The sequence below is a fragment of the Mastigoproctus giganteus genome, chromosome 8 (genome assembly GCF_048544385.1).
Source record: "Mastigoproctus giganteus isolate SK-2022 chromosome 8, ASM4854438v1, whole genome shotgun sequence".
NCBI classification, from domain to species: domain Eukaryota; kingdom Metazoa; phylum Arthropoda; class Arachnida; order Uropygi; family Thelyphonidae; genus Mastigoproctus; species Mastigoproctus giganteus.
The window spans coordinates 104,280,936-104,302,228 of record NC_143582.1 but is presented as its reverse complement, the minus strand read 5'-3'; the positions used below and the strand labels follow the sequence as shown (position 1 = coordinate 104,302,228).

Below are 21,293 nucleotides of genomic sequence, written 5' to 3'. Positions count from 1 at the left end.
CAAATTCAACCCTAATTCTCGGCTTTTGTTCAACAGTGACCTGTACTTGTAAATGAATTGTAAATGAATTGCAAGATCAGAAGGTCACACAGGCGAAAAGAATTATGCTGAAGAAAGATGGCGAACTTATCCCAACTCGAAGCATCATACTGACATTTAGTTCACCAAACCTACCTACATCGGTGAAAGCCGGGTATCTGAACTGCCGCATTCGCCCGTATATTCCAAATCCATTAAGATGTTATAAATGTCAGAAATTCGGACACTCCCAAACAGTCTGTCGAGGTGATGCTGTATGCCCTAACTGTGGCTCGAAGGAGCATACCCAAGCTGAATGTAAATCACAGTCCTCACTCTGCCCTAATTGCAAAGGCAACCACCCAGCCTTCTCTAAAACATGTGACCAATGGAAATATGAAAAGAAAATTCAGAAGTACAAGGTAGAAAAAAAGTTTCATTTTCAGAAGCAAGGAAACAAATACAGCAAGTGATACCAAAACATACATATGCTGATGCTACCAAAAGATTTCATACAATATCTGTTCAGACTGACACATCAATACCACCAAACATTTCTATTTCTGAGTGGGCTCGGTCTATACTCTCTTCCGTACCACAGTCCTCAAAGCAACAGACTTCAACCAGATCTTGTAACACACCAGTTACGATACCACCTGTTGCTGCTGCAACTTCCGTAAGACCTGCTCAAAAAGAAAATGCTGATCCCATTAATAAGCAGCATGCTGAATCCTCTTCCGCTATGGACACAAATGAGGCTTGCAATCAAGAAGAAAATGAAACCATTTTGGAAATCCATCCAGAAGACGAAATAGAAACCAGACCTGTTTTTTCAAAGAGAGAGAAGATGAAAGCTGACCGCCTGAAACAGATTTCCAAAAAGCAGACAGATGCAGCTACTCCATATAAACCCAAACAATGAAAAACATCGTACAATGGAATTGCAGAGGCTTTCGCAGCAATATTGACGACATCCACGAAATAATTATGAACCATAATCCAATCGGAACCTGCTTACAGGAGACATATTTAACACCGCAGTTGTCTCTCTTGATAAAAAATTATACTCTCTTTCGGCAAGACAGACTTACAACCACAAATGCTCATGGAGGGGTAGCCACACTCCTCCAGTGATCCTTGTACGTTTCAAGAACTTCAAGATCTCATTTTGCAGTTGCCAACTCCTTTCTGTTTATTGGGCGACTTCAATGGACATAATCCATTGTGGGGATCTCCCAACACAGACGCCCGAGGACAACTCATTGAAATGCTTGTCGACAGACAAAATCTAACCATATTAAATACAGGCTCACCAACTTATTTCCATCTCCCAACAGGATCAGTCTCTGCAGTAGACCTATCCATCTGCTCTCCTATCCTCTTTCCTAGTATTGAGTGGACTGCTCTGGACGATCCACTCAATAGTGACCACTACCCAATAATCTGTAAAATACAAACTTCACTCTGCATAACTTCAGAAACCAGCACAAAATGGAAATTTTCTAAGGCAGATTGGACAAAGTATGCTTCCCATGTATCCTTTGACAACCAGATCATTGAATATCAACCAATTGACAAAGCTGCCAACCATATTACAAAACAGATCCTAGTAGCTGCATCTATTGCCATTCCACAAACACAGACAAGCATCCGTAGAAGCAGAAACTACTGGTGGAATGAGGACTGTAGAAATGCAAAAAAAGAAAAAAACCGTGCTTGGAATTTATTCCATAAATACCCTACCACTGCTAACTTGATAAACTACAAAAAACTTAGAGCTAAGGCCCGCCATATTAGGAAAAAAGCAAAAAAAGACTCTTGGATTCGATTTGCAACTGAAATTAATAAAAATACTGACGTAAGAATTATATGGAAAAAAATCAGGCAATTAAACGGCAAATTTCACCCATTGTCTTCTCCACTTATCACCTGGAACGGGCTGGAACTGTCTACTCCTGCAGAGATTGCAGATGCCCTAGGCGCAGTATTTTCACAGTTATCTCAATCAACAGCATACGAATCATCATTTCAAAAGATTAAGACTTCAGCCGAAAAATCCCACCTGAATTTCAGAACCAAATCCTTTCTACCGTACAATCAACCACTCACTATGCTAGAACTTCAAGAGGCTCTATCCACTGCAAGAAACAGCGCTGCTGGCCCTGATGGAATATACAACATAATGCTACAGCATCTAGATAATAAATCGCTATCTTCGCTTCTGACATTCTATAATCGCATCTTCATAGAACATTCATTCCCCAGTTCTTGGCGTCACTCTTTTGTACTGGCAATACCCAAACCAGGGAAAGATCTCTCTATGCCTAATAATTATAGACCCATTTCTCTCACCAGCTGCTTAAGTAAAACCCTAGAAAAAATAATACACCGTAGACTAACATGGTACCTTGATTCCCAAAACATAATATCTGATAATCAATTTGGTTTCAGGAAAAACCGATCATCACTGGATCTTATGATCAAAGCAGAAACTAATATTAGGAATGCATTTATTCAAAATAAGCATCTCGTCATGGCATGTCTCGATATAGAGAAAGCCTTTGACACCACTTGGCGTTTTGGCATCCTGAGAGATCTACATTCCCTGGATCTGAGAGGTCACTTACCATTTTTCATACAGAATTTCCTACAGCAGAGAACCTTTCAAGTTCGCTATCGGCAAGTCCTTTCCAAAACATATATACAAGAAGGAGTCCCTCAGGGCTCTGTTCTTAGTGCAACTTTGTTTGCAATAAGAATAAATCAGTTGACTAAAATTATTCCCAATACAGTGACTTCATACCTATATGCTGATGATCTGACGGTCTCTTGCAGTTCACAAAACATGAGTTTTATTGAGAGGCAACTTCAAACATCAATCAATAATATCGAACTATGGATGACACAGAATGGTTACCGACTGTCCTATCAGAAATCTAGTATCATTCATTTTAAAATGTGATACATTCTTGAAATACATTTAAGAAACCAACCTGTCGCAGTTGTGAACAGCGTTCGTCTTCTTGGTGTGATTTTTGACAATAAATTGAACTTTAAAGAACACATTAAACATCTACGGACTGTTTCCCAGAAAAAAAATGAACTTACTAAGAGTTATTTCTTCTACATCGTGGGGTGCAGATCGTTTCACCCTACTTCACTTATATAGAGCCCTAATTAGATCTCGCCTTGATTATGGTGCCCCGGTGTATGATTCTGCTAGGGAAAGCGCGTTATCATGTCTTGCCCCTATTCAACATTCTGCCCTCAGGATTGCTGTAGGTGCTTATAGAACGTCGCCAGTACAAAGTCTTTATATTGAAACCCATGAACCTCCCCTCAGACTCAGGAGAAAGATGTTACTCCTAAACTATGCGGCCAAAATTCAAAGTATATCTACTCACCCCATTAGGCCAATACTTAATGATTCACAGTTCTTTATGCACTATAGAAACAAACCTAGAGCAGTTCAACCTACTGGCATCAGATTGCAGGCATTATCGCAAACATGGAATATACATCTTGACAAAGTCCTCCAAGATTCAAACAGTGCAGATCCTCCATGGTATTCTATTAAAGCATCCTGTGACAGCTATTTCCTAAGCTGGGGAAAACATTCGCTTGCTAATATCAACATGCAACAACTCCATACTGCTCACACACAAAATTATCCACATTTTACAAAAGTATACACTGATGGATCAAAGTCTGAAAGTGGAGTCGGGGCTGCAGCCGTCTTTCCCCATAACACTATCTCTGTTTCCTTGCCCACTGAATGCAGCAGTTATACAGCAGAATTATGTGTCATCAACCTTGCCTTAGAAAATATCCTCCATCTGTCCATCCAAAAAACTGTGATATATACAGACTCACAGAGTGCACTTATAGCCTTGCAAAATTCCTCCTCGCCAACACATCCTGTAATAGCAACAATAAAATCTCGGCTGATGCATATCCAAGAACACAAGCAAATAGTCATCTTTTGTTGGATCCCAGGCCACATGGGGATATCAGGGAATGAAAAAGCGGATTATGCAGCAAAACAATCATCCAACATAGCATCAACGAATTACTACGTTCCGTATATTGACTATAGATCCTATATAAGACATGTATGTAAAGAACAGTGGACACTTCTGTGGCAAGCTCAACTGCAGAACAAGCTCCTGCAAATAAAATCTGAACCACAGTTATGGGCTTCCAGTTTCCGTGTAAACAGAAGGGAAGAAGTCGTCTTGTCCAGAGCGCGAATCGGTCACAGTCACCTCACCCATCTTTATCTACTCACAGGAGACGATCCTCCGAAGTGTACTCACTGCAACTCTTTTCTCACTATCAAACACATTCTCATTGATTGTACACTATATACTGCTGCCAGAAAAGCCTCATTCGGTACTCTACGAAATCTTCAAGAACCTTTAACACTTCGTCACATTATAGGCAATGACGCAAATCTAATAGAATTTTTTTGCTTCCTCAAAGAGATACAGCTATATGACCGCATCTGACATGATTTTATAATCACAATATCTGGACTCCTTTACCCTTGATAGGCGCAATATGGCCCTAGTAGCCCTTGCGCCAGAAATAACAATACCAATACCAAATTTCTTTTAATTAATTTATTTAATTATGTTAGATTGATTTTTAATTATTTTTCACTGTAATACAAGATTTTCGATTTCTGCGTTTTAATTGCTGCAGAGTATCATACGGAAATGTCTACGTATTATATTGAGGTAAACTTATTATTTACAAATCTTTTTATAGATTGCATTAACAGAAAAAGCCCACTAAACTAGAAACTGCTAATTGTTTTATGGTTGTGACCTCCAGACAATGTGGTATGGTCGGAGACAATTGTAGGGTAATCTCGAGTGCTGTGGTCTCCTGCCCCGATTAAACGGCATGTTGTCCCAATTAAGCAAAGTAAACCCTGGCTATTTTTTCGATTGAGTTCTGTTCTTTAAGATTTGTCCCAAATAAACGGCTGCACCTGATTAACCAGTGGCCCAAATAACTGGAATCCACTGTATTTTATTACATATGACGTACTGCACATCAGGAGTATCTTTATTTCCAAAACATGTAAAGCCGAAATTTTAAATATAACTGTCATCATACTTTCGTTTTGGTCTTTTATTAGTTGGTTCCGGTTTTTTCACTTTGGATTTTTGGGGAACAAAAAAGGCTGCGATTGTTCATCTTCACTTTAAAGTGTGACAATACTGTGTTCGTCTTTATCGACCACAGTTGCAATACTAGAAGTTCTTGCATCTCGTTTAAAGTTCCTTTTTTCAACCACAAATCCATGGTCATTTATTTTAATAATAATATTTCAAAATACTGATAATTACCAAAAAAAAATTTATACAAGGAAGTGAGTTTAGTTATGATATCGATTCGCATCCCCTTCTTCAACCCATGTACTCCAGGCTAAATCGCATACGAATGGCATATTACATCGTTACATTGCTACTTTTTTTTTAGATGTCATTACCTCTACACATACTTCTTTATGCAAAAGCCTGCCAAAATAAAGTGTTCTGCGGTCTATTTGATTATTACTCTATGCGAGTATATTAATAACCAGGAAAAAAATAAATGTTAAAAATTATAATGATACAAAAGTGCTGTACGCTACAAATATGCAAAATTTATTTACAGGCATACCTCGGTTAACGTTACCTCTGATAACGAAGCTTCGATATAACGAAGTCCGCAATTTCAAGCCCCATTTAACATAAAAAAAAATATTCCGGTTTAATCACCTGAAATCTAAACAAACTGAAGAAATTACGGAAACCTTTTGGGCTTCTCGTGGTTGGTTCGAGAAATTTAAAAAAACGGGCCAGGATTCATAGTGTAAAATTAACAGGAGAAGCTGCAAATAAGTTTCCAGAAAAACTAAAGGAAATAATTGAACGTGAAAATTTTCCACCAAATTTGGTGTTCAGTGTTGACGAAAGCGGTTTGGTCTGGAAACGGCTACCAACAAAAAGCTTCATTTCTATTGAAGAAAAATCAGCTACTGGGTTCAAAGCAGCCAAAGACCGTTTAACGTTACTCTTTGGATCAAATGCCTCTGGCGATTATAAATTAAAATTGTTATTAGTTTACCATTCAGAAAATCCGAGGGCGTTAGAAGGTAACATAAAAAAGAAAAGCATGGGTTACCAAGGAGTTATTTACTGATTGGTTTGTTAACCGTTTTTGTCCTGAAGTAAAACGGTATTGTCAAAAAAACAACTTTGAAGAAAAAGCTCTTTTGTTGTTAGACAATGCTCCGGGACATCCTACTGATCTTAACACGTTGGACACATGCATTCCTGTCAAAGTTGTGTTTCTTCCAGCAAACACAAATTCCCTGATTCAACCATTGGATCAGGGAGTAATAGCATCATTTAAAGCTTATTATCTGCGTCGAACATTAAGCAATTTAACTGAACTAGAGGATAAAGAGGAAATGACAGTTAAAACTTTTTGGAAAAACTACACCATTAAAAACGCAATTGAAAACATTGATAGTTCTTGGAAAGAAGTCACTAAGAAATGCTTAAATGGAGTCTAGTGCAAAATATAGCCAGAAGTTGTACTAGAAGAAGAAAATAACATCCAAGAAATTAGAAATGAAGTTATCCAGATGGCTTAATCAATAGGTTTCGAAATTGTCGATGAAGAGGATGTTAGAAATTTATCGAATGCAGAAGATGATGGTTTTTCAGTGGAAGATTTAGAAAACTTTGTTAGCAACGAAGACAAAGATAATGAAGACGAAGTTAAAGAAGTTCCTGCCGAAAAAGTGTTAACAACCAAAGATTTAAAAAGGTGCTTAAATGACATTGAAAACGTTTTAAATTTTTTTAGTGAAAATGATCCTGATTTAGGAAGAAGTGTTATCGTTAAGCGATCAGTGTTAAATGCAATAACTCCGTATAGGCAATTGTTAAATGAAAGAGAAAAAAGAATAAGTAATCAACTGTAGACTCATATTTTAAAATGTGATTTCACTTTGTATGTAAGTTGACTGTTTATTTAATAAAACTTTTCTTTGTTCGAAAAAAAAGTTTTTCATTTTCTTTACGTAGGAACGTATCCCTATTCTGGCCATAGTATTTTTACCTCTGAAAACGAAGTTTTGCTTAACGAAGTAATTTCGTGGAACGCATCCTATTCGTTATTCGAGGTATGCCTGTATTTTATTATGTTTTAATTATTAATTATGACTTTTCATGAAACACCTGTCCACATCTCACAGAACACTAGTGTTTTGAGGAACACAGTTTGGGAAACACTGATCCACAGCATCAATCCAGAGAACTTCTTCCCACCCAAGAAGATGCAGCTTCTGCAGGAAATTTGATGATGTTTATAAATTTTCCTGCAGAAAGTATGCTTGAATTTTTCACTGGTGAATTGAGAATGCTTCCATATCAAAGCTTGCTTCAATAATGTGGAAGTATTTTAGTGACAGTCTCAACTATGAGCGGAGGGGAGGAATTCGATCCAGAAAATTCTTCTCTGAAGCACTACAAAGAACTCTCGCCACCCTCTCTTTCTCAGTCTCTTACACTTTTTTTGTTGCTCATCTGTCAACAATTTAGAACCAACCTACTTTACAAAATTCACTTCCTAATGAATAATAGCTCAAGCTGCCATATTTCTATCGTAAGAAATGTCAAGAATCAATACAGTGGCTTTTACAATCAGGTGATGATTTTTTTTTTAATGAGTTCAGCTTCAATAATATTAACAGCAATGATATTCGTGAGCAATCACCCAGTTTTACAACTGCATTTTTTCTTTATACTTCCTTAAATAATCAACTCCACTGAACATGTTGCCTCGACCACACAGGCATAATTTCTTTGACTTCTTTTGATTTCTTGCTTTTAAACCCATAAGAAACAGATAGCTACTTGCACTTCTCTCGTGTAAGTGGGAGATTGTATATTTTTCTAATGCATCACTGAACAGTTGCATAGTATTCTATAAATCCTGAAAGTTATATTTCTGTGACATTGAAACCTTACCCTCATTTGTGCAGCATAAATAACATAAAATTCATTTCATCATTCTTTTAAATCAAGCTAATTATTTTACAAGGTTTCTTCTAGTAAAACTAGCGCATTTAATGTCATATCGGGGTCATTTTGCATCCTGCACACTAACCATAACCCCCCCCCCATTACTATTTATAAAGGAAGTGTCCCAATTTCTGCAGTAGCATCATCCTCCCAAGGTACATAGCAGCACTGAAGTAGTAAGTAAAAAAATTTAGAGAATGCATGACTAAAATGCTCCCAAACTGAGGATACTAGTCGATAAATATTCAAGTTAGACTTGCTTAAAGTTGCAGCTTACCTATTGTTTGAGCATATGTATCTGCTATCCAGCTCATTTCTCGTTCTCCAGTTCCCATATCTGGTGCAGGTACATCCAGGCCAGGTCCTGTAGTAATATAAAGTGGTTTGAAATAATAACTGTCAAAAGACTCTTAATAAATATTATGCAAAGTATCCCTTGCATTACACAGTAACATAGGTCATTAAGTAAATTGACACACACATATCTCAGAAATCATTTTCCTAACAAAACAATGTAACATGCCAGGGTTACACTCTGGAGACTATTGGACTTCACAATACTTAAACAGTATTATTAAATATATATAACTTCTTTAATTTTATTACACTAATGGTTTTATAGATTAAAATAAGAAAAATGTGACTAATGACAAAACTAAACACACAATATTTTTTTCTGTTACTTTTACTATACTGTAACAATAAAGATAAGTATTTATATGTTCTTAATTCCAATCTCAATGATATCCAGTTCATTCCAATTTCAACGATATCCACCAACAGCCTGCCAAGCCCTGCTTACATTTCCTGACAATCTCAATTATCAGTTATTTCAAAACTGTTCATCTTAGTTTCCCTAATTATTCACTTCCTAATTCCTTTCACTTCAAAAGGCAGTACTTGTGCACGTGTCTACTATAATATTTCTTATCAGACTTCCTAATTTACAAAGATATTAAAAAAAAAGGCTCAGTAGTGTTCATTAGCTTATTTTTAAATTTAACTAGTGATTATTGTAAGTTACAACTTACAACCCACTGTATCAGTGTTTGGCCCGAATATCACAGAATGCAAACAGTAGTGCAGAAGAATACTAGAGTTTTAATCATGATAAATAAGTAATTTGAAGATTTTATTCACTTGTTGGCATATACCTTTTGTATTTAGATAAGGATATAACTAATTTAATATTCTGATCGTTACGGTATAGTGCAACTTTAGACCGTTCGAGAATTCCCGTCATTTTTACACGATAGCATAAGCTTAGTGTAGTATAGTGCCAATATAATACAATTAAATTGACAATATAATATAATATTGTCAATTAATCAGTAAATCTATTAATCTTAATAAACTTTATTGTCAATTAAATTGTATTTTTAACTCTATATATTTATAACGACTTAATCGTAACAAATAATTAATACATAACTATAGTGGTACACGTGATACGGAAGTTGTATAAAGGGAACTCGTAGAAAACACTAGATACCGAAAAAAAAAAACATAAAAATAAAAAATAACATAACTGTTTTTGGACATAACTTAAGGATTTAATTTTTGTTTTGAAATTTTATTGAATTAAATCGGAATCATGACTCTGACCAGGGCAGCAAAGCAAAAGGCTCAAGCTAATGGGAGTGCTGTGGTTCAGGGGAGAACTGAGGGGGGCAGTTGCCCTCTGAATCACAGTCTTTTAAAATGCACTGTTTGCTTGATGTTTGCGGAGCAGTCGGGTACGGAACATGATGCTGCCAAGGGGTATGTCTTTGTGTGTGCACGATGTAAGGAGTGCAACTAAATCAGGCGACAACTCAGCGTTGTTATGGGCCTTTATGAGAGCTTGAAGGACAGGGTGGATGCCCTCGAAGGAAATAAATTGAGGGGCCCATCAAGCTCTCAGCTGCCCACATCAACGCCAGAGCTTGCACTTGGTCATCAGGCAACACAGAGGCAGCCCCCTAGGCAGAATGCGCTGGTCCCACAGGAACTAGTAGTTGTTGGTGACTCCATTGTCAGGGAAACGGGGAACATGCTTTGTAAAAAGGATAGGTGGAATAGGACCAGGGTATGTCTGCCAGGGGCAAAGGTTGATGATGTTGCAGAGCGGATATCATCTTTTAAGGGCACAAAAGGTGATATAGTTGTACACGTTGGCACTAATGACATTAAGAGTAGGAGACCGGCGGAATTACTTAGCAAGTACAGGTCACTGTTGAAAAAAAGCCGTGAATTAGGGTTGAATTTGAAAGTGTCTGCAATTCTGCCCAGACACGATAGGAGGGAGTATATGATGAGAGCCTTGTCGATCAATTCGGCCCTGGAGGGATTGTGCAAGGCTCAAGGGGTAGAATTTTTTTCAGCCTGGACTGTACTTGTTAACAGGAGAGATTGCTTCTACAGGGAAGGGATACACTTAAATAGAAAGGGTGCAAGAATTTTTGCTGATGCTGTCGAGGCAGTGTTAGGTGGGTCGGAAAACTGCTAGTTGGGGGGGATACAAGGACTAATAGATTAACAGTAGCCACTGGCAGAGGTGGAAGTGATTCTTGCACTGCTTCTTTTGAAATGAGCAGAAGCCTGAAAAACAAGATTCAGGATATTTCAGAGACTGCTGGGAGGCATTGTGGTACAAGTAAACACATGGGTTGTGTTAGGGTAGCTAAGAATAGAAACAGGTGCATGTATACCTGCGTGTACACCAATGCTAGGAGTTTGGTAAATAAATTTGATGAATTTGAGGTATTGCTCAAAACATCAAAGGCAGATATTGTTGGGATATCAGAGACGTGGTGTCACACAGATATAAGTAATGCGGAACTGGAATTTGGGGAATACAATGTGTATAGAAAGGATAGACAGGACAGGAGGGGAGGAGGCGTTATGCTATTAGTTAAGAAACACATAAAGTCCAAGGAAGTGAAGCCAGTCCACATCGATGAACAGGGCAGTGTCGAGTCAGTTTGGTGTGACATAAGCATAGGGGAATCAAAATTGCGAGTAGGAGTGTGCTATAGGCCTAATGACTCTGATGAGTATAATAAGATATTGTACAGGGAAATAGAGTGGGCCAGTAAATCAGAGAGTCTTATAATGGGGGATTTTAATTTCCCAGATATTGACTGGAATTTGTGAGTTGGTCACTCGCACACTAGCAAGGCTTTTGTGGATTTATTGGATGATTGCTTTCTACATCAGCATGTTCGTGAGGCAACAAGAGGGAGCAATACTCTTGATCTGATTATCAGTAGTGATTCTTCATGCATTAAGAATCTGCAGATAAATGAACCACTAGGTGGCAGTGATCACAGTGTGTTGAAGTGGGATTTACTCAAGGAGGTAACTACCATCAGAGGTAAAGGGAAGGGTTTTTGTTTTCGTTAAGGCAACTATGATGGTCTGAGACAGTATTTAAATTCTATACAGTGGGACCAACTGATGATGTTACCAACAGCAAACTCAAAATGGGAAGAACTCAAGGAACTAATCTTGGAGGCTACCAGGCTTTACATACCAACTAAGAAATATTGTTCAAGGTTTAGGCCTAAATGGTTGTCAGATGAACTAATGAGACAGGTGGCAGAGAAGAAAAATGCATGGGATACATACAAATTAATGGGTGACATGGAAGCCTATGATAGATATAAGTTGGTCTGTAACCAATTCACAAAGGAGATTAGGCAGGCAAAGGCAGACTACGAAAAATCCTTGGCAAAGGATGCAAAGAAAAACAGAAAAGAGTTCTTTACATATTTAAACTCAAGAAGGAAAGGGATGAATCAGATTGGTCCACTGGATATTGATGGTTCAACAGTTGAGGATCCTGCTCAGGTGGCTAACAATCTAAACGAGTATTTCGCATCTACATTCACGCATGAGGAGTTATTCAGGAAGGAGAATGATGTAGGTAAAGTAAACATTGGCAGTGAGCTGGATGATTTTGTAATAACTGAGAGGAAAGTGGAGGAGAGATTGTTGAGGATAAACATAAAAAAGGCACCTGGGGTGGATGGGATCTATCCAGTTATATTAAAGGAGGCAGCAAAGGAAGTAAGCAAACCCCTAGCCATAATTATGAGAGCTTCTTTGGACTCAGGGGAGGTACCCATAGACTGGAGATGTGCAAATGTAACCCCAATTCACAAAGGAGGATCAAAGGCTGACACAAGTAATTATAGACCTGTTAGTTTAACTTCTGTTCCAGGTAAATTAATGGAGGCACTGGTTAAAGAAGCACTGCAGGATCAGCTAGACAAGAATTCAGTTATAGCTCAGACGCAGCATGGTTTTGTTAAGGGCAGGTCTTGCCTGACCAATTTGATTGGATACTATGATGTAGTCACAAAAGAACTGGATGCAGGGAATAACTTTGATATTATATATTTGGATCTTAGAAAGGCTTTTGATACTGTTGCACATGGAAGACTGCTGCACAAATTGGAGCAGTGTGGCATTGGAGGCAAATTGCTGGTATGGATAAGGGGATGGTTGAGTGGCAGAAGAGAGAGAGTGGTAATCAATGGACACTGCTCAACGTGGACTAATGTTATTAGTGGAGTTCCTCAGGGTTCAGTGTTGGGTCCGTTGTTGTTTTCGGTGTTTATGAATGATATTGATGATGGGATATCAAGTTTAATGTCCAAGTTTGCAGATGATACAAAGGTTGGCAGGGTTGTTAAGGACACTACTGATGCTATGCTGCTGCAACAGGATCTGGAAAGGTTGAACAGATGGGCTGAGAGGTGGCAAATGAAGTTTAACATTGACAAATGTTAAGTACTACATATGGGAAACAGTAACCCCAGAGCAACGTATCAACTCTGCGGTACTACACTGACAGTGGTGGAGAATGAAATGGACCTGGGGGTAATTGTGCAGGCAGATATGAAGTTCTCTGAGCAGTGCAGACGAGCTGCAAGAGTAGCTCATGGTGTCTTGTCAATGATATACAGGAATTTTTCTAGCAGGGATAAGGAGGTGATTATTCCCTTGTATAAGGCACTGGTTAGGCCACATCTTGAGTACTGTATACAGGTCTGGAGGCCTCATTTCAAGAAGGATGTAGAGCTGCTGGAACGGGTACAGAGAAGGGCAACAAGATTAGTGAATGGAACAAAGGGTTGCTCTTACGAAGAAAGGCTTAAATTTTGCAAATTACAGAGTCTGGAGACTAGGCACCGGCGAGGTGATCTGATAGAGGTGTATAAGGCTTTGAATGGTTTGGGCATGCTCAATGCCAATGGGATTCTTCATCTTGCTCAGAATAATCACCTCAGAGGGCATAAATTCAAATTGAGGAAGGACGGATGTCGGATAGATGTGCGGAAATTTGCCTTTGGCCAGCGGGTGGTTGGTTGGTGGAACCGACTTCCATCACTTGTTGTTGAAGTTGATAGCCTAAACAAATTTAAAGCTCAACTGGACAGGTATTTCGAACGAACGGAGGGGTGAAATGGGAGTGGTGTGTTTTTTTTTTTGGCTGATGCTGAATAAGCTTGCTTTCTTGCATCATATGCCTCTACTAATGCTAATGCTAACTTGCATATATTTGTACTTGATAGTGTAAGGTATAACGTAAGAACTAGATAGCGTAATATGTATTGCTGCATTAGCTTAGTGCAAAATTGTAAATTAAATTTTTTAACCTTATGACTATTAAATCAATTAATCAATTAAATAGTATTTAATTGTAAATCATGCCACAGACTAGATCAATAAAGCAACAAGCACAGAGTAGTGGGAGTGCTGGGCTCAGGGTAGAACCGAAGGGGGCAATTCTTCAACACATCACAGCCTAAAAAAATGTGCAACTTGTAGAATGTCTGCAGATCGTTCTGAAACAGGACCTGATCTAACTATGGAGGATGTCTGTATGTGCAGAGAGTGTCAAAAAATTAGGTGCCAACTCAGCGTTCTGATGAGTATTTATGAGAGTTTGAAGAGTAGGATAGATGCCTTACTCTATTAAGGAATTAAAATGGGGGAGCCATCAAGCTCTCAAGCAGTCCAACTCAATGCCAGAGCTCACTCTCGTGCAATGTGCAAAAAGCGGCAATTTTCACGACAGAATGTGCTGCTCCCACAGGAGCTAGTTGTTGTCGATTACTCTATTGTCAGAAAGACTGGAAATAAATTGTACAAAGAGGACCGGGTGGAAAAGGACCAGGGTATGTCTGCCAGAGTCAAAAGTTAATGATATTGTAGAGCAGATATCATCTTTTAAGGGCACAAATCATGATATTGTTTACACATTGACAATAATGACATTAAGATTAGGAGATCTGTGGACTTGATTAACAAGTACAGGTCAATGTTAAGAAAAAGTGGTGAGTTAGGGTAAAATTTGAAAGTGTCTGCAATTCTGTCCAGTCACAATAAGAGGGAGTATATGATGAGAACTTTGTCAATCAACACGGCACTGGAGAGATTGTACAAGGCTCATGGGGTAAAATTTTATTCAGCATGGTCTGTGCTTCTTAACAGGAGCGACTGCTTCTACAGGTATGGGATATGCTTAAATAGAAAGGTTGCAAGAATAATTGCTGATGCTATCCAGGCAGCGTTAGGTGGATCAGAAAACTGCTAGCTTGGGAGGATTCACAGACTAATACTACATGTAGAGGTGAAAGTGATTCTTGAACTGCTTCTATTGGTTTGGTTATTTGGTTTTTCTTTTAGGAGCATTAGCAACTAAGGCCACATTGCTCCGGGGATATGCAGTGGTCATTTCCTGTCCTTTCCACATCCTCCGTATTTGGTGGTCACGGGCTCGAACCCCGGTCTAATCAAGAAGCATGTGCTACACACTGCTGCTCCTGCCCACCTGGCTACAGAGGCGCCTGCTTCTACTGGATGAGCAGCAGCCCAAGAAAGCAAGTTGCGGGGGATTTCAGAAATTGCTGGGAGTCATGAAACAAGTAAATAAATGAGCTGTGCTAGAGTAACTAAGAGTAAGAACAAGTGCATGTACACCAATTAGGAGTTTAGTAAATAAATTTGATGAATTTGAGGTGCTGGTCAAGCCATCAAAGGTAGATATTGTTGGGATATCAGAGACATGGGGTCACACATATATAAGGAATACAAAATTGTAATTCAGTGAGTACAATGTGTACAGAAAGGATAGACATGAAAGGAAGGCAGGAGGGTTTATGCTGTTAGTTAAGAAACAAAATCTAAGGAAGTGCATCCAGCTGGCATGGGTGGACAGTATAATGTTGAGTCAGTCCTAAGCATGGGGAAAGCAAAATGACAATGAACAACTGTACAGAGAAATAGAGTGAGCCAGTAAATCAGATTGCCTTATAATGGGGGATTTTAACTTCCCAGATATTGAATGGAAATTGTGAGTTGGTCACTCGTGCACTAGCAAAGCTTTTGTGGGTTTATTGGATGACTGTTTTCTACAGCAGAAAGTTCGAGAGGCAACTAGAGGGAGTATTATTCTACCTCGGCATTTCCCAAACTAGGGTCCACAGACCACTGGGCATCTGTAGACCAGTTCAAGTGGGTCGGCACAACAGCGGTCGAACATATATATATGTCTGTCCTCGTATAGCACGATAGTTACGTTCCTAGAAACTCTCGTGCAATGCGAAATCGTGCAATATAAACAACAGGCCCTATGGGAAAAGTGGGGTTAGGTGCCGACCACCCAAGATTGAACACGCATTTGGAACCAAAACATTACCAAACACAATAAATAATCGGGTAATTTTAATCGTTATAAAATACATTAAGTATTTTATAACGATTAAAATACGTAATAGAAATATTATAATAAAGTATTTTTAGTATTTTTAATACTAAAAAAGTATTTTTTACGAATAAAATACGTATTTTATTCGTAAAAAATTTATTATATTAAATAAAATAGTCGTAATAAAATACTTACGTATTTTATAATACGTAAGTCGTAATAAAATATTGCTAATGCTTTTGCTTCTATCGTAAGCAAACTTGCTTTTTGTTTGATTTTCTATCCAAACAGATGACAGCCGTTCCATCCCTTCCAATTCTTGTGTCTTAATCTAATGGATTTTAATTACACTTTGAGTTGTTCCCGCTATGAAAGTTGTTTTTATTTTCTCTGCATTCTTTGTAATTCTCGGCGTTGCCTGATTTAGGTCTATAGCACGTGCAGTATCACATGGTCTTTCATTTCGCTCAAAGCGTTTCACAATTTCATATTTTTTCTCTATCGACAGAGGCGGGCAGAAGCCTTACGGGGGAAACCACGGTGGGCCAGAGGCCGGTGTGATTTTGGCCATAAACCGTAGTATGAGGCCACTATAAATTTTCCCGGTTAAGAATTTTTGATCCAGTCCGCCTCTGTTTATCGATATTGCTTTTTTTTTTTTTCTCTGAATCTGCAGTGTCTTAGCCAGAACGCTTCCTTTTCACACCATTTAAGTATTTTACTCATTTTTAGGGAATAAAGCACAATTACAAAACGAGGAGGCACGCTTGATACACATAAACAAAGCTGCGCGCGTGTAGCAACTGAATAAACAACACGGCCGAGATACACTATTAACACCTCACATTTTACTAAAGCACATTTCTGGGGGTTACTAACATAAAACAATAAAAACAATTTCCAGTTGCGAAACGCAACTGGAAATTGTTTTTATTGTTTCTGCTAGTGGAATCTGTTATAAACTGGTAGTAAACTCCATCTAATTGCATTTGCTATTATATCGATAACTGGAATTGTGTTGGTTTTTTACGTTATTATGGTGAAATGTGTTTCCCCTTCACTGATATAAAACACATAAATACATTTTCAGAATCTTCTTCATTCCTATCTTGTTGCGTTCAGTTGGGGTGATTCCGCGTTCGACTGCCATTTCTTGTAAACACAAAGGCGAATCGTGTATAAGCGAATTCGGTTCGTGTTATATAAGATAACTTTCCCCTATTTATAAATCGTGTATGATCGAATTCGTGTAATGTAAACACGTGTTATACGAGGACCGACTGTATATATAAATAAATAAAAATAATAGGATGTATTGATAAAACTGAACGCCTAAAAAAGAACAAAAAAGTTCATTTATTTAATCAGATTATGGATCCGGGACACTACTAGTAATAGCAGAAATACCCAGCAACCATAATGAAATATAAAAAAATGTATTTGATCAGTGTATTGAGTAGAGTTTCTGACCTTCCAAGTGTTATTACAATGGAGTAAATTGAGAATGCCTGCAAGATAAAAGCAGATTACCTCAAATTAAATGAGATTAACTTAAAAATAACAAAAATAATAAAAATGGTACCTAATGCTGTAGGTCCTATGACATTAACTACGTCTTTATAGGGTTGGCAGCAAAAATCACAGGAGCCACAGCAACAGGCAAGGTCTCTGTTTCTGCTATGATGAATATGTACGAAATGTATACATCATAGCCAACCCAACAGAGACCGAAAAGGAAAGACACCAAAAAGTTAATCTTAATCTCATTTAATATCAGGTAATCTGCTTTTGCCTTGCAGGCATTCTCAATTTACTCCATTGTAATTACACTTGACCAGGTCAGAAAACCTACTCAATACACTGATCAAATACATATGTCTATATATACAGGGTGTCTCAAAAATATTGGTACAAATGTTTAGGGAAGGTAGGTAAGATCTAAAGGAATGTGCATCACATAGGAACCTATAACCAGAAACATCACCGTAAGTCGGTACACTGTGCTGTTCATCAGTAAGCAAGAGGGAAAATTTCTGGTTTACTCATTCAAGCAATAGTTGCCGCACGAAGAGCATGCATCAATATACGAACTGTGAGCTGGCAGACATGCACCTAGTGTATGGAATGGCAGAGGGCCCATACGGTGTGCACCCCCATGCGGCACAACATTGCTTCGCAATAAATGTGTGAGCAGGTATGGTCGGTGACTGCTTAGTCAGCCCATATCTGTTACTATCCCGCATGAACTCCGCTAAATATCAGATCTTTCTTGAACAAGTTCTACCAGGGTTACTTGATGATGTTCCAGCAAATGTGAGACGCAACATTTGGTTTCAACATGACGGGGTGCCTGCCCATTATGGAAGGTGTGTTTGTGACCATTTGAATAGGCGTTTTGGGTGTCACTGGTTTGGCCGTGGTGGAGTGGTGGACCAGTTGCCTGGCCCCCATGCTTACCTGATTTATCGAGCCTTGATTTCTAATGAGGCATATGGCAGAGAAGAAAAATGCATGGGATACATATAAATTAACATGACACAGAAGCCTATGATAGATATAAGTGGATCTGTAACCAAATTACAAAGGAGGTTAGGCAGGCAAAGGCAGATTATGAGAAATCTTTGGCAAAGGATGCAAAGCAAAACAGCAAAGAGTTCTTTACTTTTATAAACTCTAGAAGGAAGGGGATGAACCAGATTGGTCCACTTGATATTGATGGTTCAACTGTTGATGATCCTGCTCAGGTAGCTAACAAACTAAATGAATATTTTCCATCGACATTCACACATGAGGAGTTATTCAGCGAGGGAAATGCCAGAGGTGTATTCAACTCTGGCAGTAAGCTAGATAATCTTGTAATAACTGAGAGTAAAGTGGAGGAGAAATTGTGGAAGATAAACACAAGAAAGGCACCTGGGGTGGATGGGATCTATCCAGTTATATTAAAGGAGGCAGCAAAGGAAGTAAGCAAACCCTTAGCCATAATTATGAGAGCTTCCTTGGACTCAGGGGAGGTACCCATAGACTGGAGATGTGCAAATGTGACCCCAATTCACAAAGGCTGACACAAGTAATTATAGACCTGTTAGTTTAACTTCTGTTCCAGGAAAATTAATGGAGGCACTGGTTAAAGAAGCACTGCAGGATTGTCTAGATGATCCTGCTCTGGTTAAAGAAGCACTGCAGGAATATCTAGACAAGACTTCAGTTATAGCTCAGACACTGCATGGTTTTGTTAAGGGAAAAGTCTTGCCTGACCAATTTGATTGGATACTATGATGCAGTCACAAAAGAACTGGATGCAGGGAATAACTTTGATATTATATATTTCGATCTTAGAAAGGCTTTCGATACTGTTGCACATGGAAGACTGCTGCACAAATTGGAGCAATGTGGCACTGGAGGCAAATTGCTGCTATGGATAAAGGGATGGTTGAGGGGAGAAGACAGAGAGTGGTAATCAATGGACACTGCTCATCGTGGGCTAATGTTATTAGTGGAGTCGCTCAGGGTTCTGTGTTGGGTCCATTATTGTTTTCTGTATTTATAAATGATACTGATGATGGTATATCAAGCTTAATGTCCAAGTTTGCAGACGATACAAAGGTTGGCAGGGTTGTTATGGACACTACTGAAGCTATGCTGCTGCAACAGGATCTGGAAAGGTTGAGCAGATGGGCTGAGAGGTGGCAAATGAAGTTTAACATTGACAAATGTAAAATGGGAAACAGCAACCCCAGAGCAACGTATCAACTCTGTGGTACTACACTGACAGTGGTAGACAATGAAAAGCACCTGGGGGTAATTGTGCAGGCAGATATGAAGTTCTCTGAGCAGTGTAGACGGGCGGCAAGAGTAGCTCATGGTGTCTTGTCAATGATATACAGGAATTTTTCTAGCAGGGATAAGGAGGTGATTATTCCCTTGTATAAGGCAATGGTCAGGCCACACCTTGAGTACTGTATACAGGTCTGGAGGCCTCATTTCAAGAAGGATGTAGAGCTGCTGGAACGAGTACAGAGAAGGGCAACAAGATTAGTGAATGGAACAAAGGGTTGCTCTTACAAAGAAAGGCTTAGGTTTTGCAAATTACAGTCTGGAGACTAGGCACCGGCGAGGTGATCTGATAGAGGTGCATAAAGCCTTGAATGGGTTGAGCATGCTCAATGCCAATGGGAGTCTTCCTCTTGCTCAGAATAATTATCTGAGAGGGTATAAATTCAGATTGAGGAAAGACAGATGTAGGATAGATGTACGGAAATCTGCCTTTAGCCAGCAGGTAGTTAGTTGTTGGAACAGACTTCCATCCCTTGTTGTGGAAATTATAGCCTATATAAATTTAAGGCTCAGCTGGGCAGGTATTTCAGACGATCAGAGGGGTGAAGTGGAAGTGGTTTTTTTTTTGTTTTTTTTCCGGCTGATGCTGCATAAGCTTGCTTTCTTGCATCATATGCCTCTACTAATGCTAAAAGTAACCGTGGAAGCTACTAGGCAGTTCATACCAATTAAGAAATAAAACAGTTTTGGTAAATACGACAATTATGGCTGAAATGTTATCAGAAGCTCTCAAATTTGCTTCAGTTTATCATTTTAAATGGAAAACAAAATGAAAAGTTAACCAGGTACAAACTAATATTGAGTTGAACTGCCTCTGGCACCGATGACAGTAGTACACCGTCGAGGCATTGACAAAATCAATTTTTGAAGACAATCAGCTGATAGTTCGTGGTTGCAAACACGAATTATGGCTTCCTGAAGTTCACAAAGAGTTTTTTTTTTTTTTTTTTTGTTTTGGTAGTTGTTGGCGCATCGGCTTCTGTGGCCATATTGCACCTCGCAAGGTTTTTGCAGTACTTTGATCCAAGCCCGAGGCGGGAATCGAACCCGCGACCTTTGGGTTGCCGGGCAGGTACTTTACCCACTCGGCTAGCCCGGTCGGCCCCACAAAGAGTCTTTGTTTCTTTCTGGCAATTTCAAATTTCGCACGATGCTGATAGTTCTCCATAGGATTCAGGTCCATGCTGTTTCCAGGCCATCTAAGAGGAGTATTGGACCATTCTTCCAAACAATTTTTCACCTGTAACAAATGTAAACACATTACTGTCAAACCGCTAATGCAGAAATTAAGCTAAATTAACTATAAAAGTGCCTACTTACACTTTTCGCCCAATGACAAGGAGCAGAGTCGTCCTGAAAGATGTGGTTACTTGGCAGTTTGAAATGGTCTCTAATGGTTGGCAGCAATTTGCCTTCCAATATAGCCAGGTATCCATTGGCATTTACGGAACCTTTTATAAACTGCAGATGAACTACTCCACAATATGAAATACACTCCCCATTATCATTTGGCTGGTAGAATTTCATTGCAGACACCATACAGTCAGGATGGTATTCTTCACCACGTCTACGACGAATCATTTGTCTCCCATCAGAGCCATGCAGGTTAAATTTCTTCTCATCTGAGAAAATAACTAACTTCCACTGCTCGG

General features: G+C 38.9%; 1 protein-coding gene across 1 annotated transcript in view; it reads right to left on the bottom strand.

Annotated features, from left to right (window-relative positions):
- LOC150081748 (glutamate dehydrogenase, mitochondrial-like) overlaps nucleotides 1-21,293 on the bottom strand; it is a 535,860-nt gene that overhangs the window by 423,490 nt on the left and 91,077 nt on the right. The window contains exon 3 of the mRNA XM_090378851.1: nucleotides 8,383-8,469. Coding sequence (XP_090234977.1) covers nucleotides 8,383-8,469 — 87 coding nt within the window. The remainder of the gene's footprint in view (nucleotides 1-8,382; nucleotides 8,470-21,293) is intronic.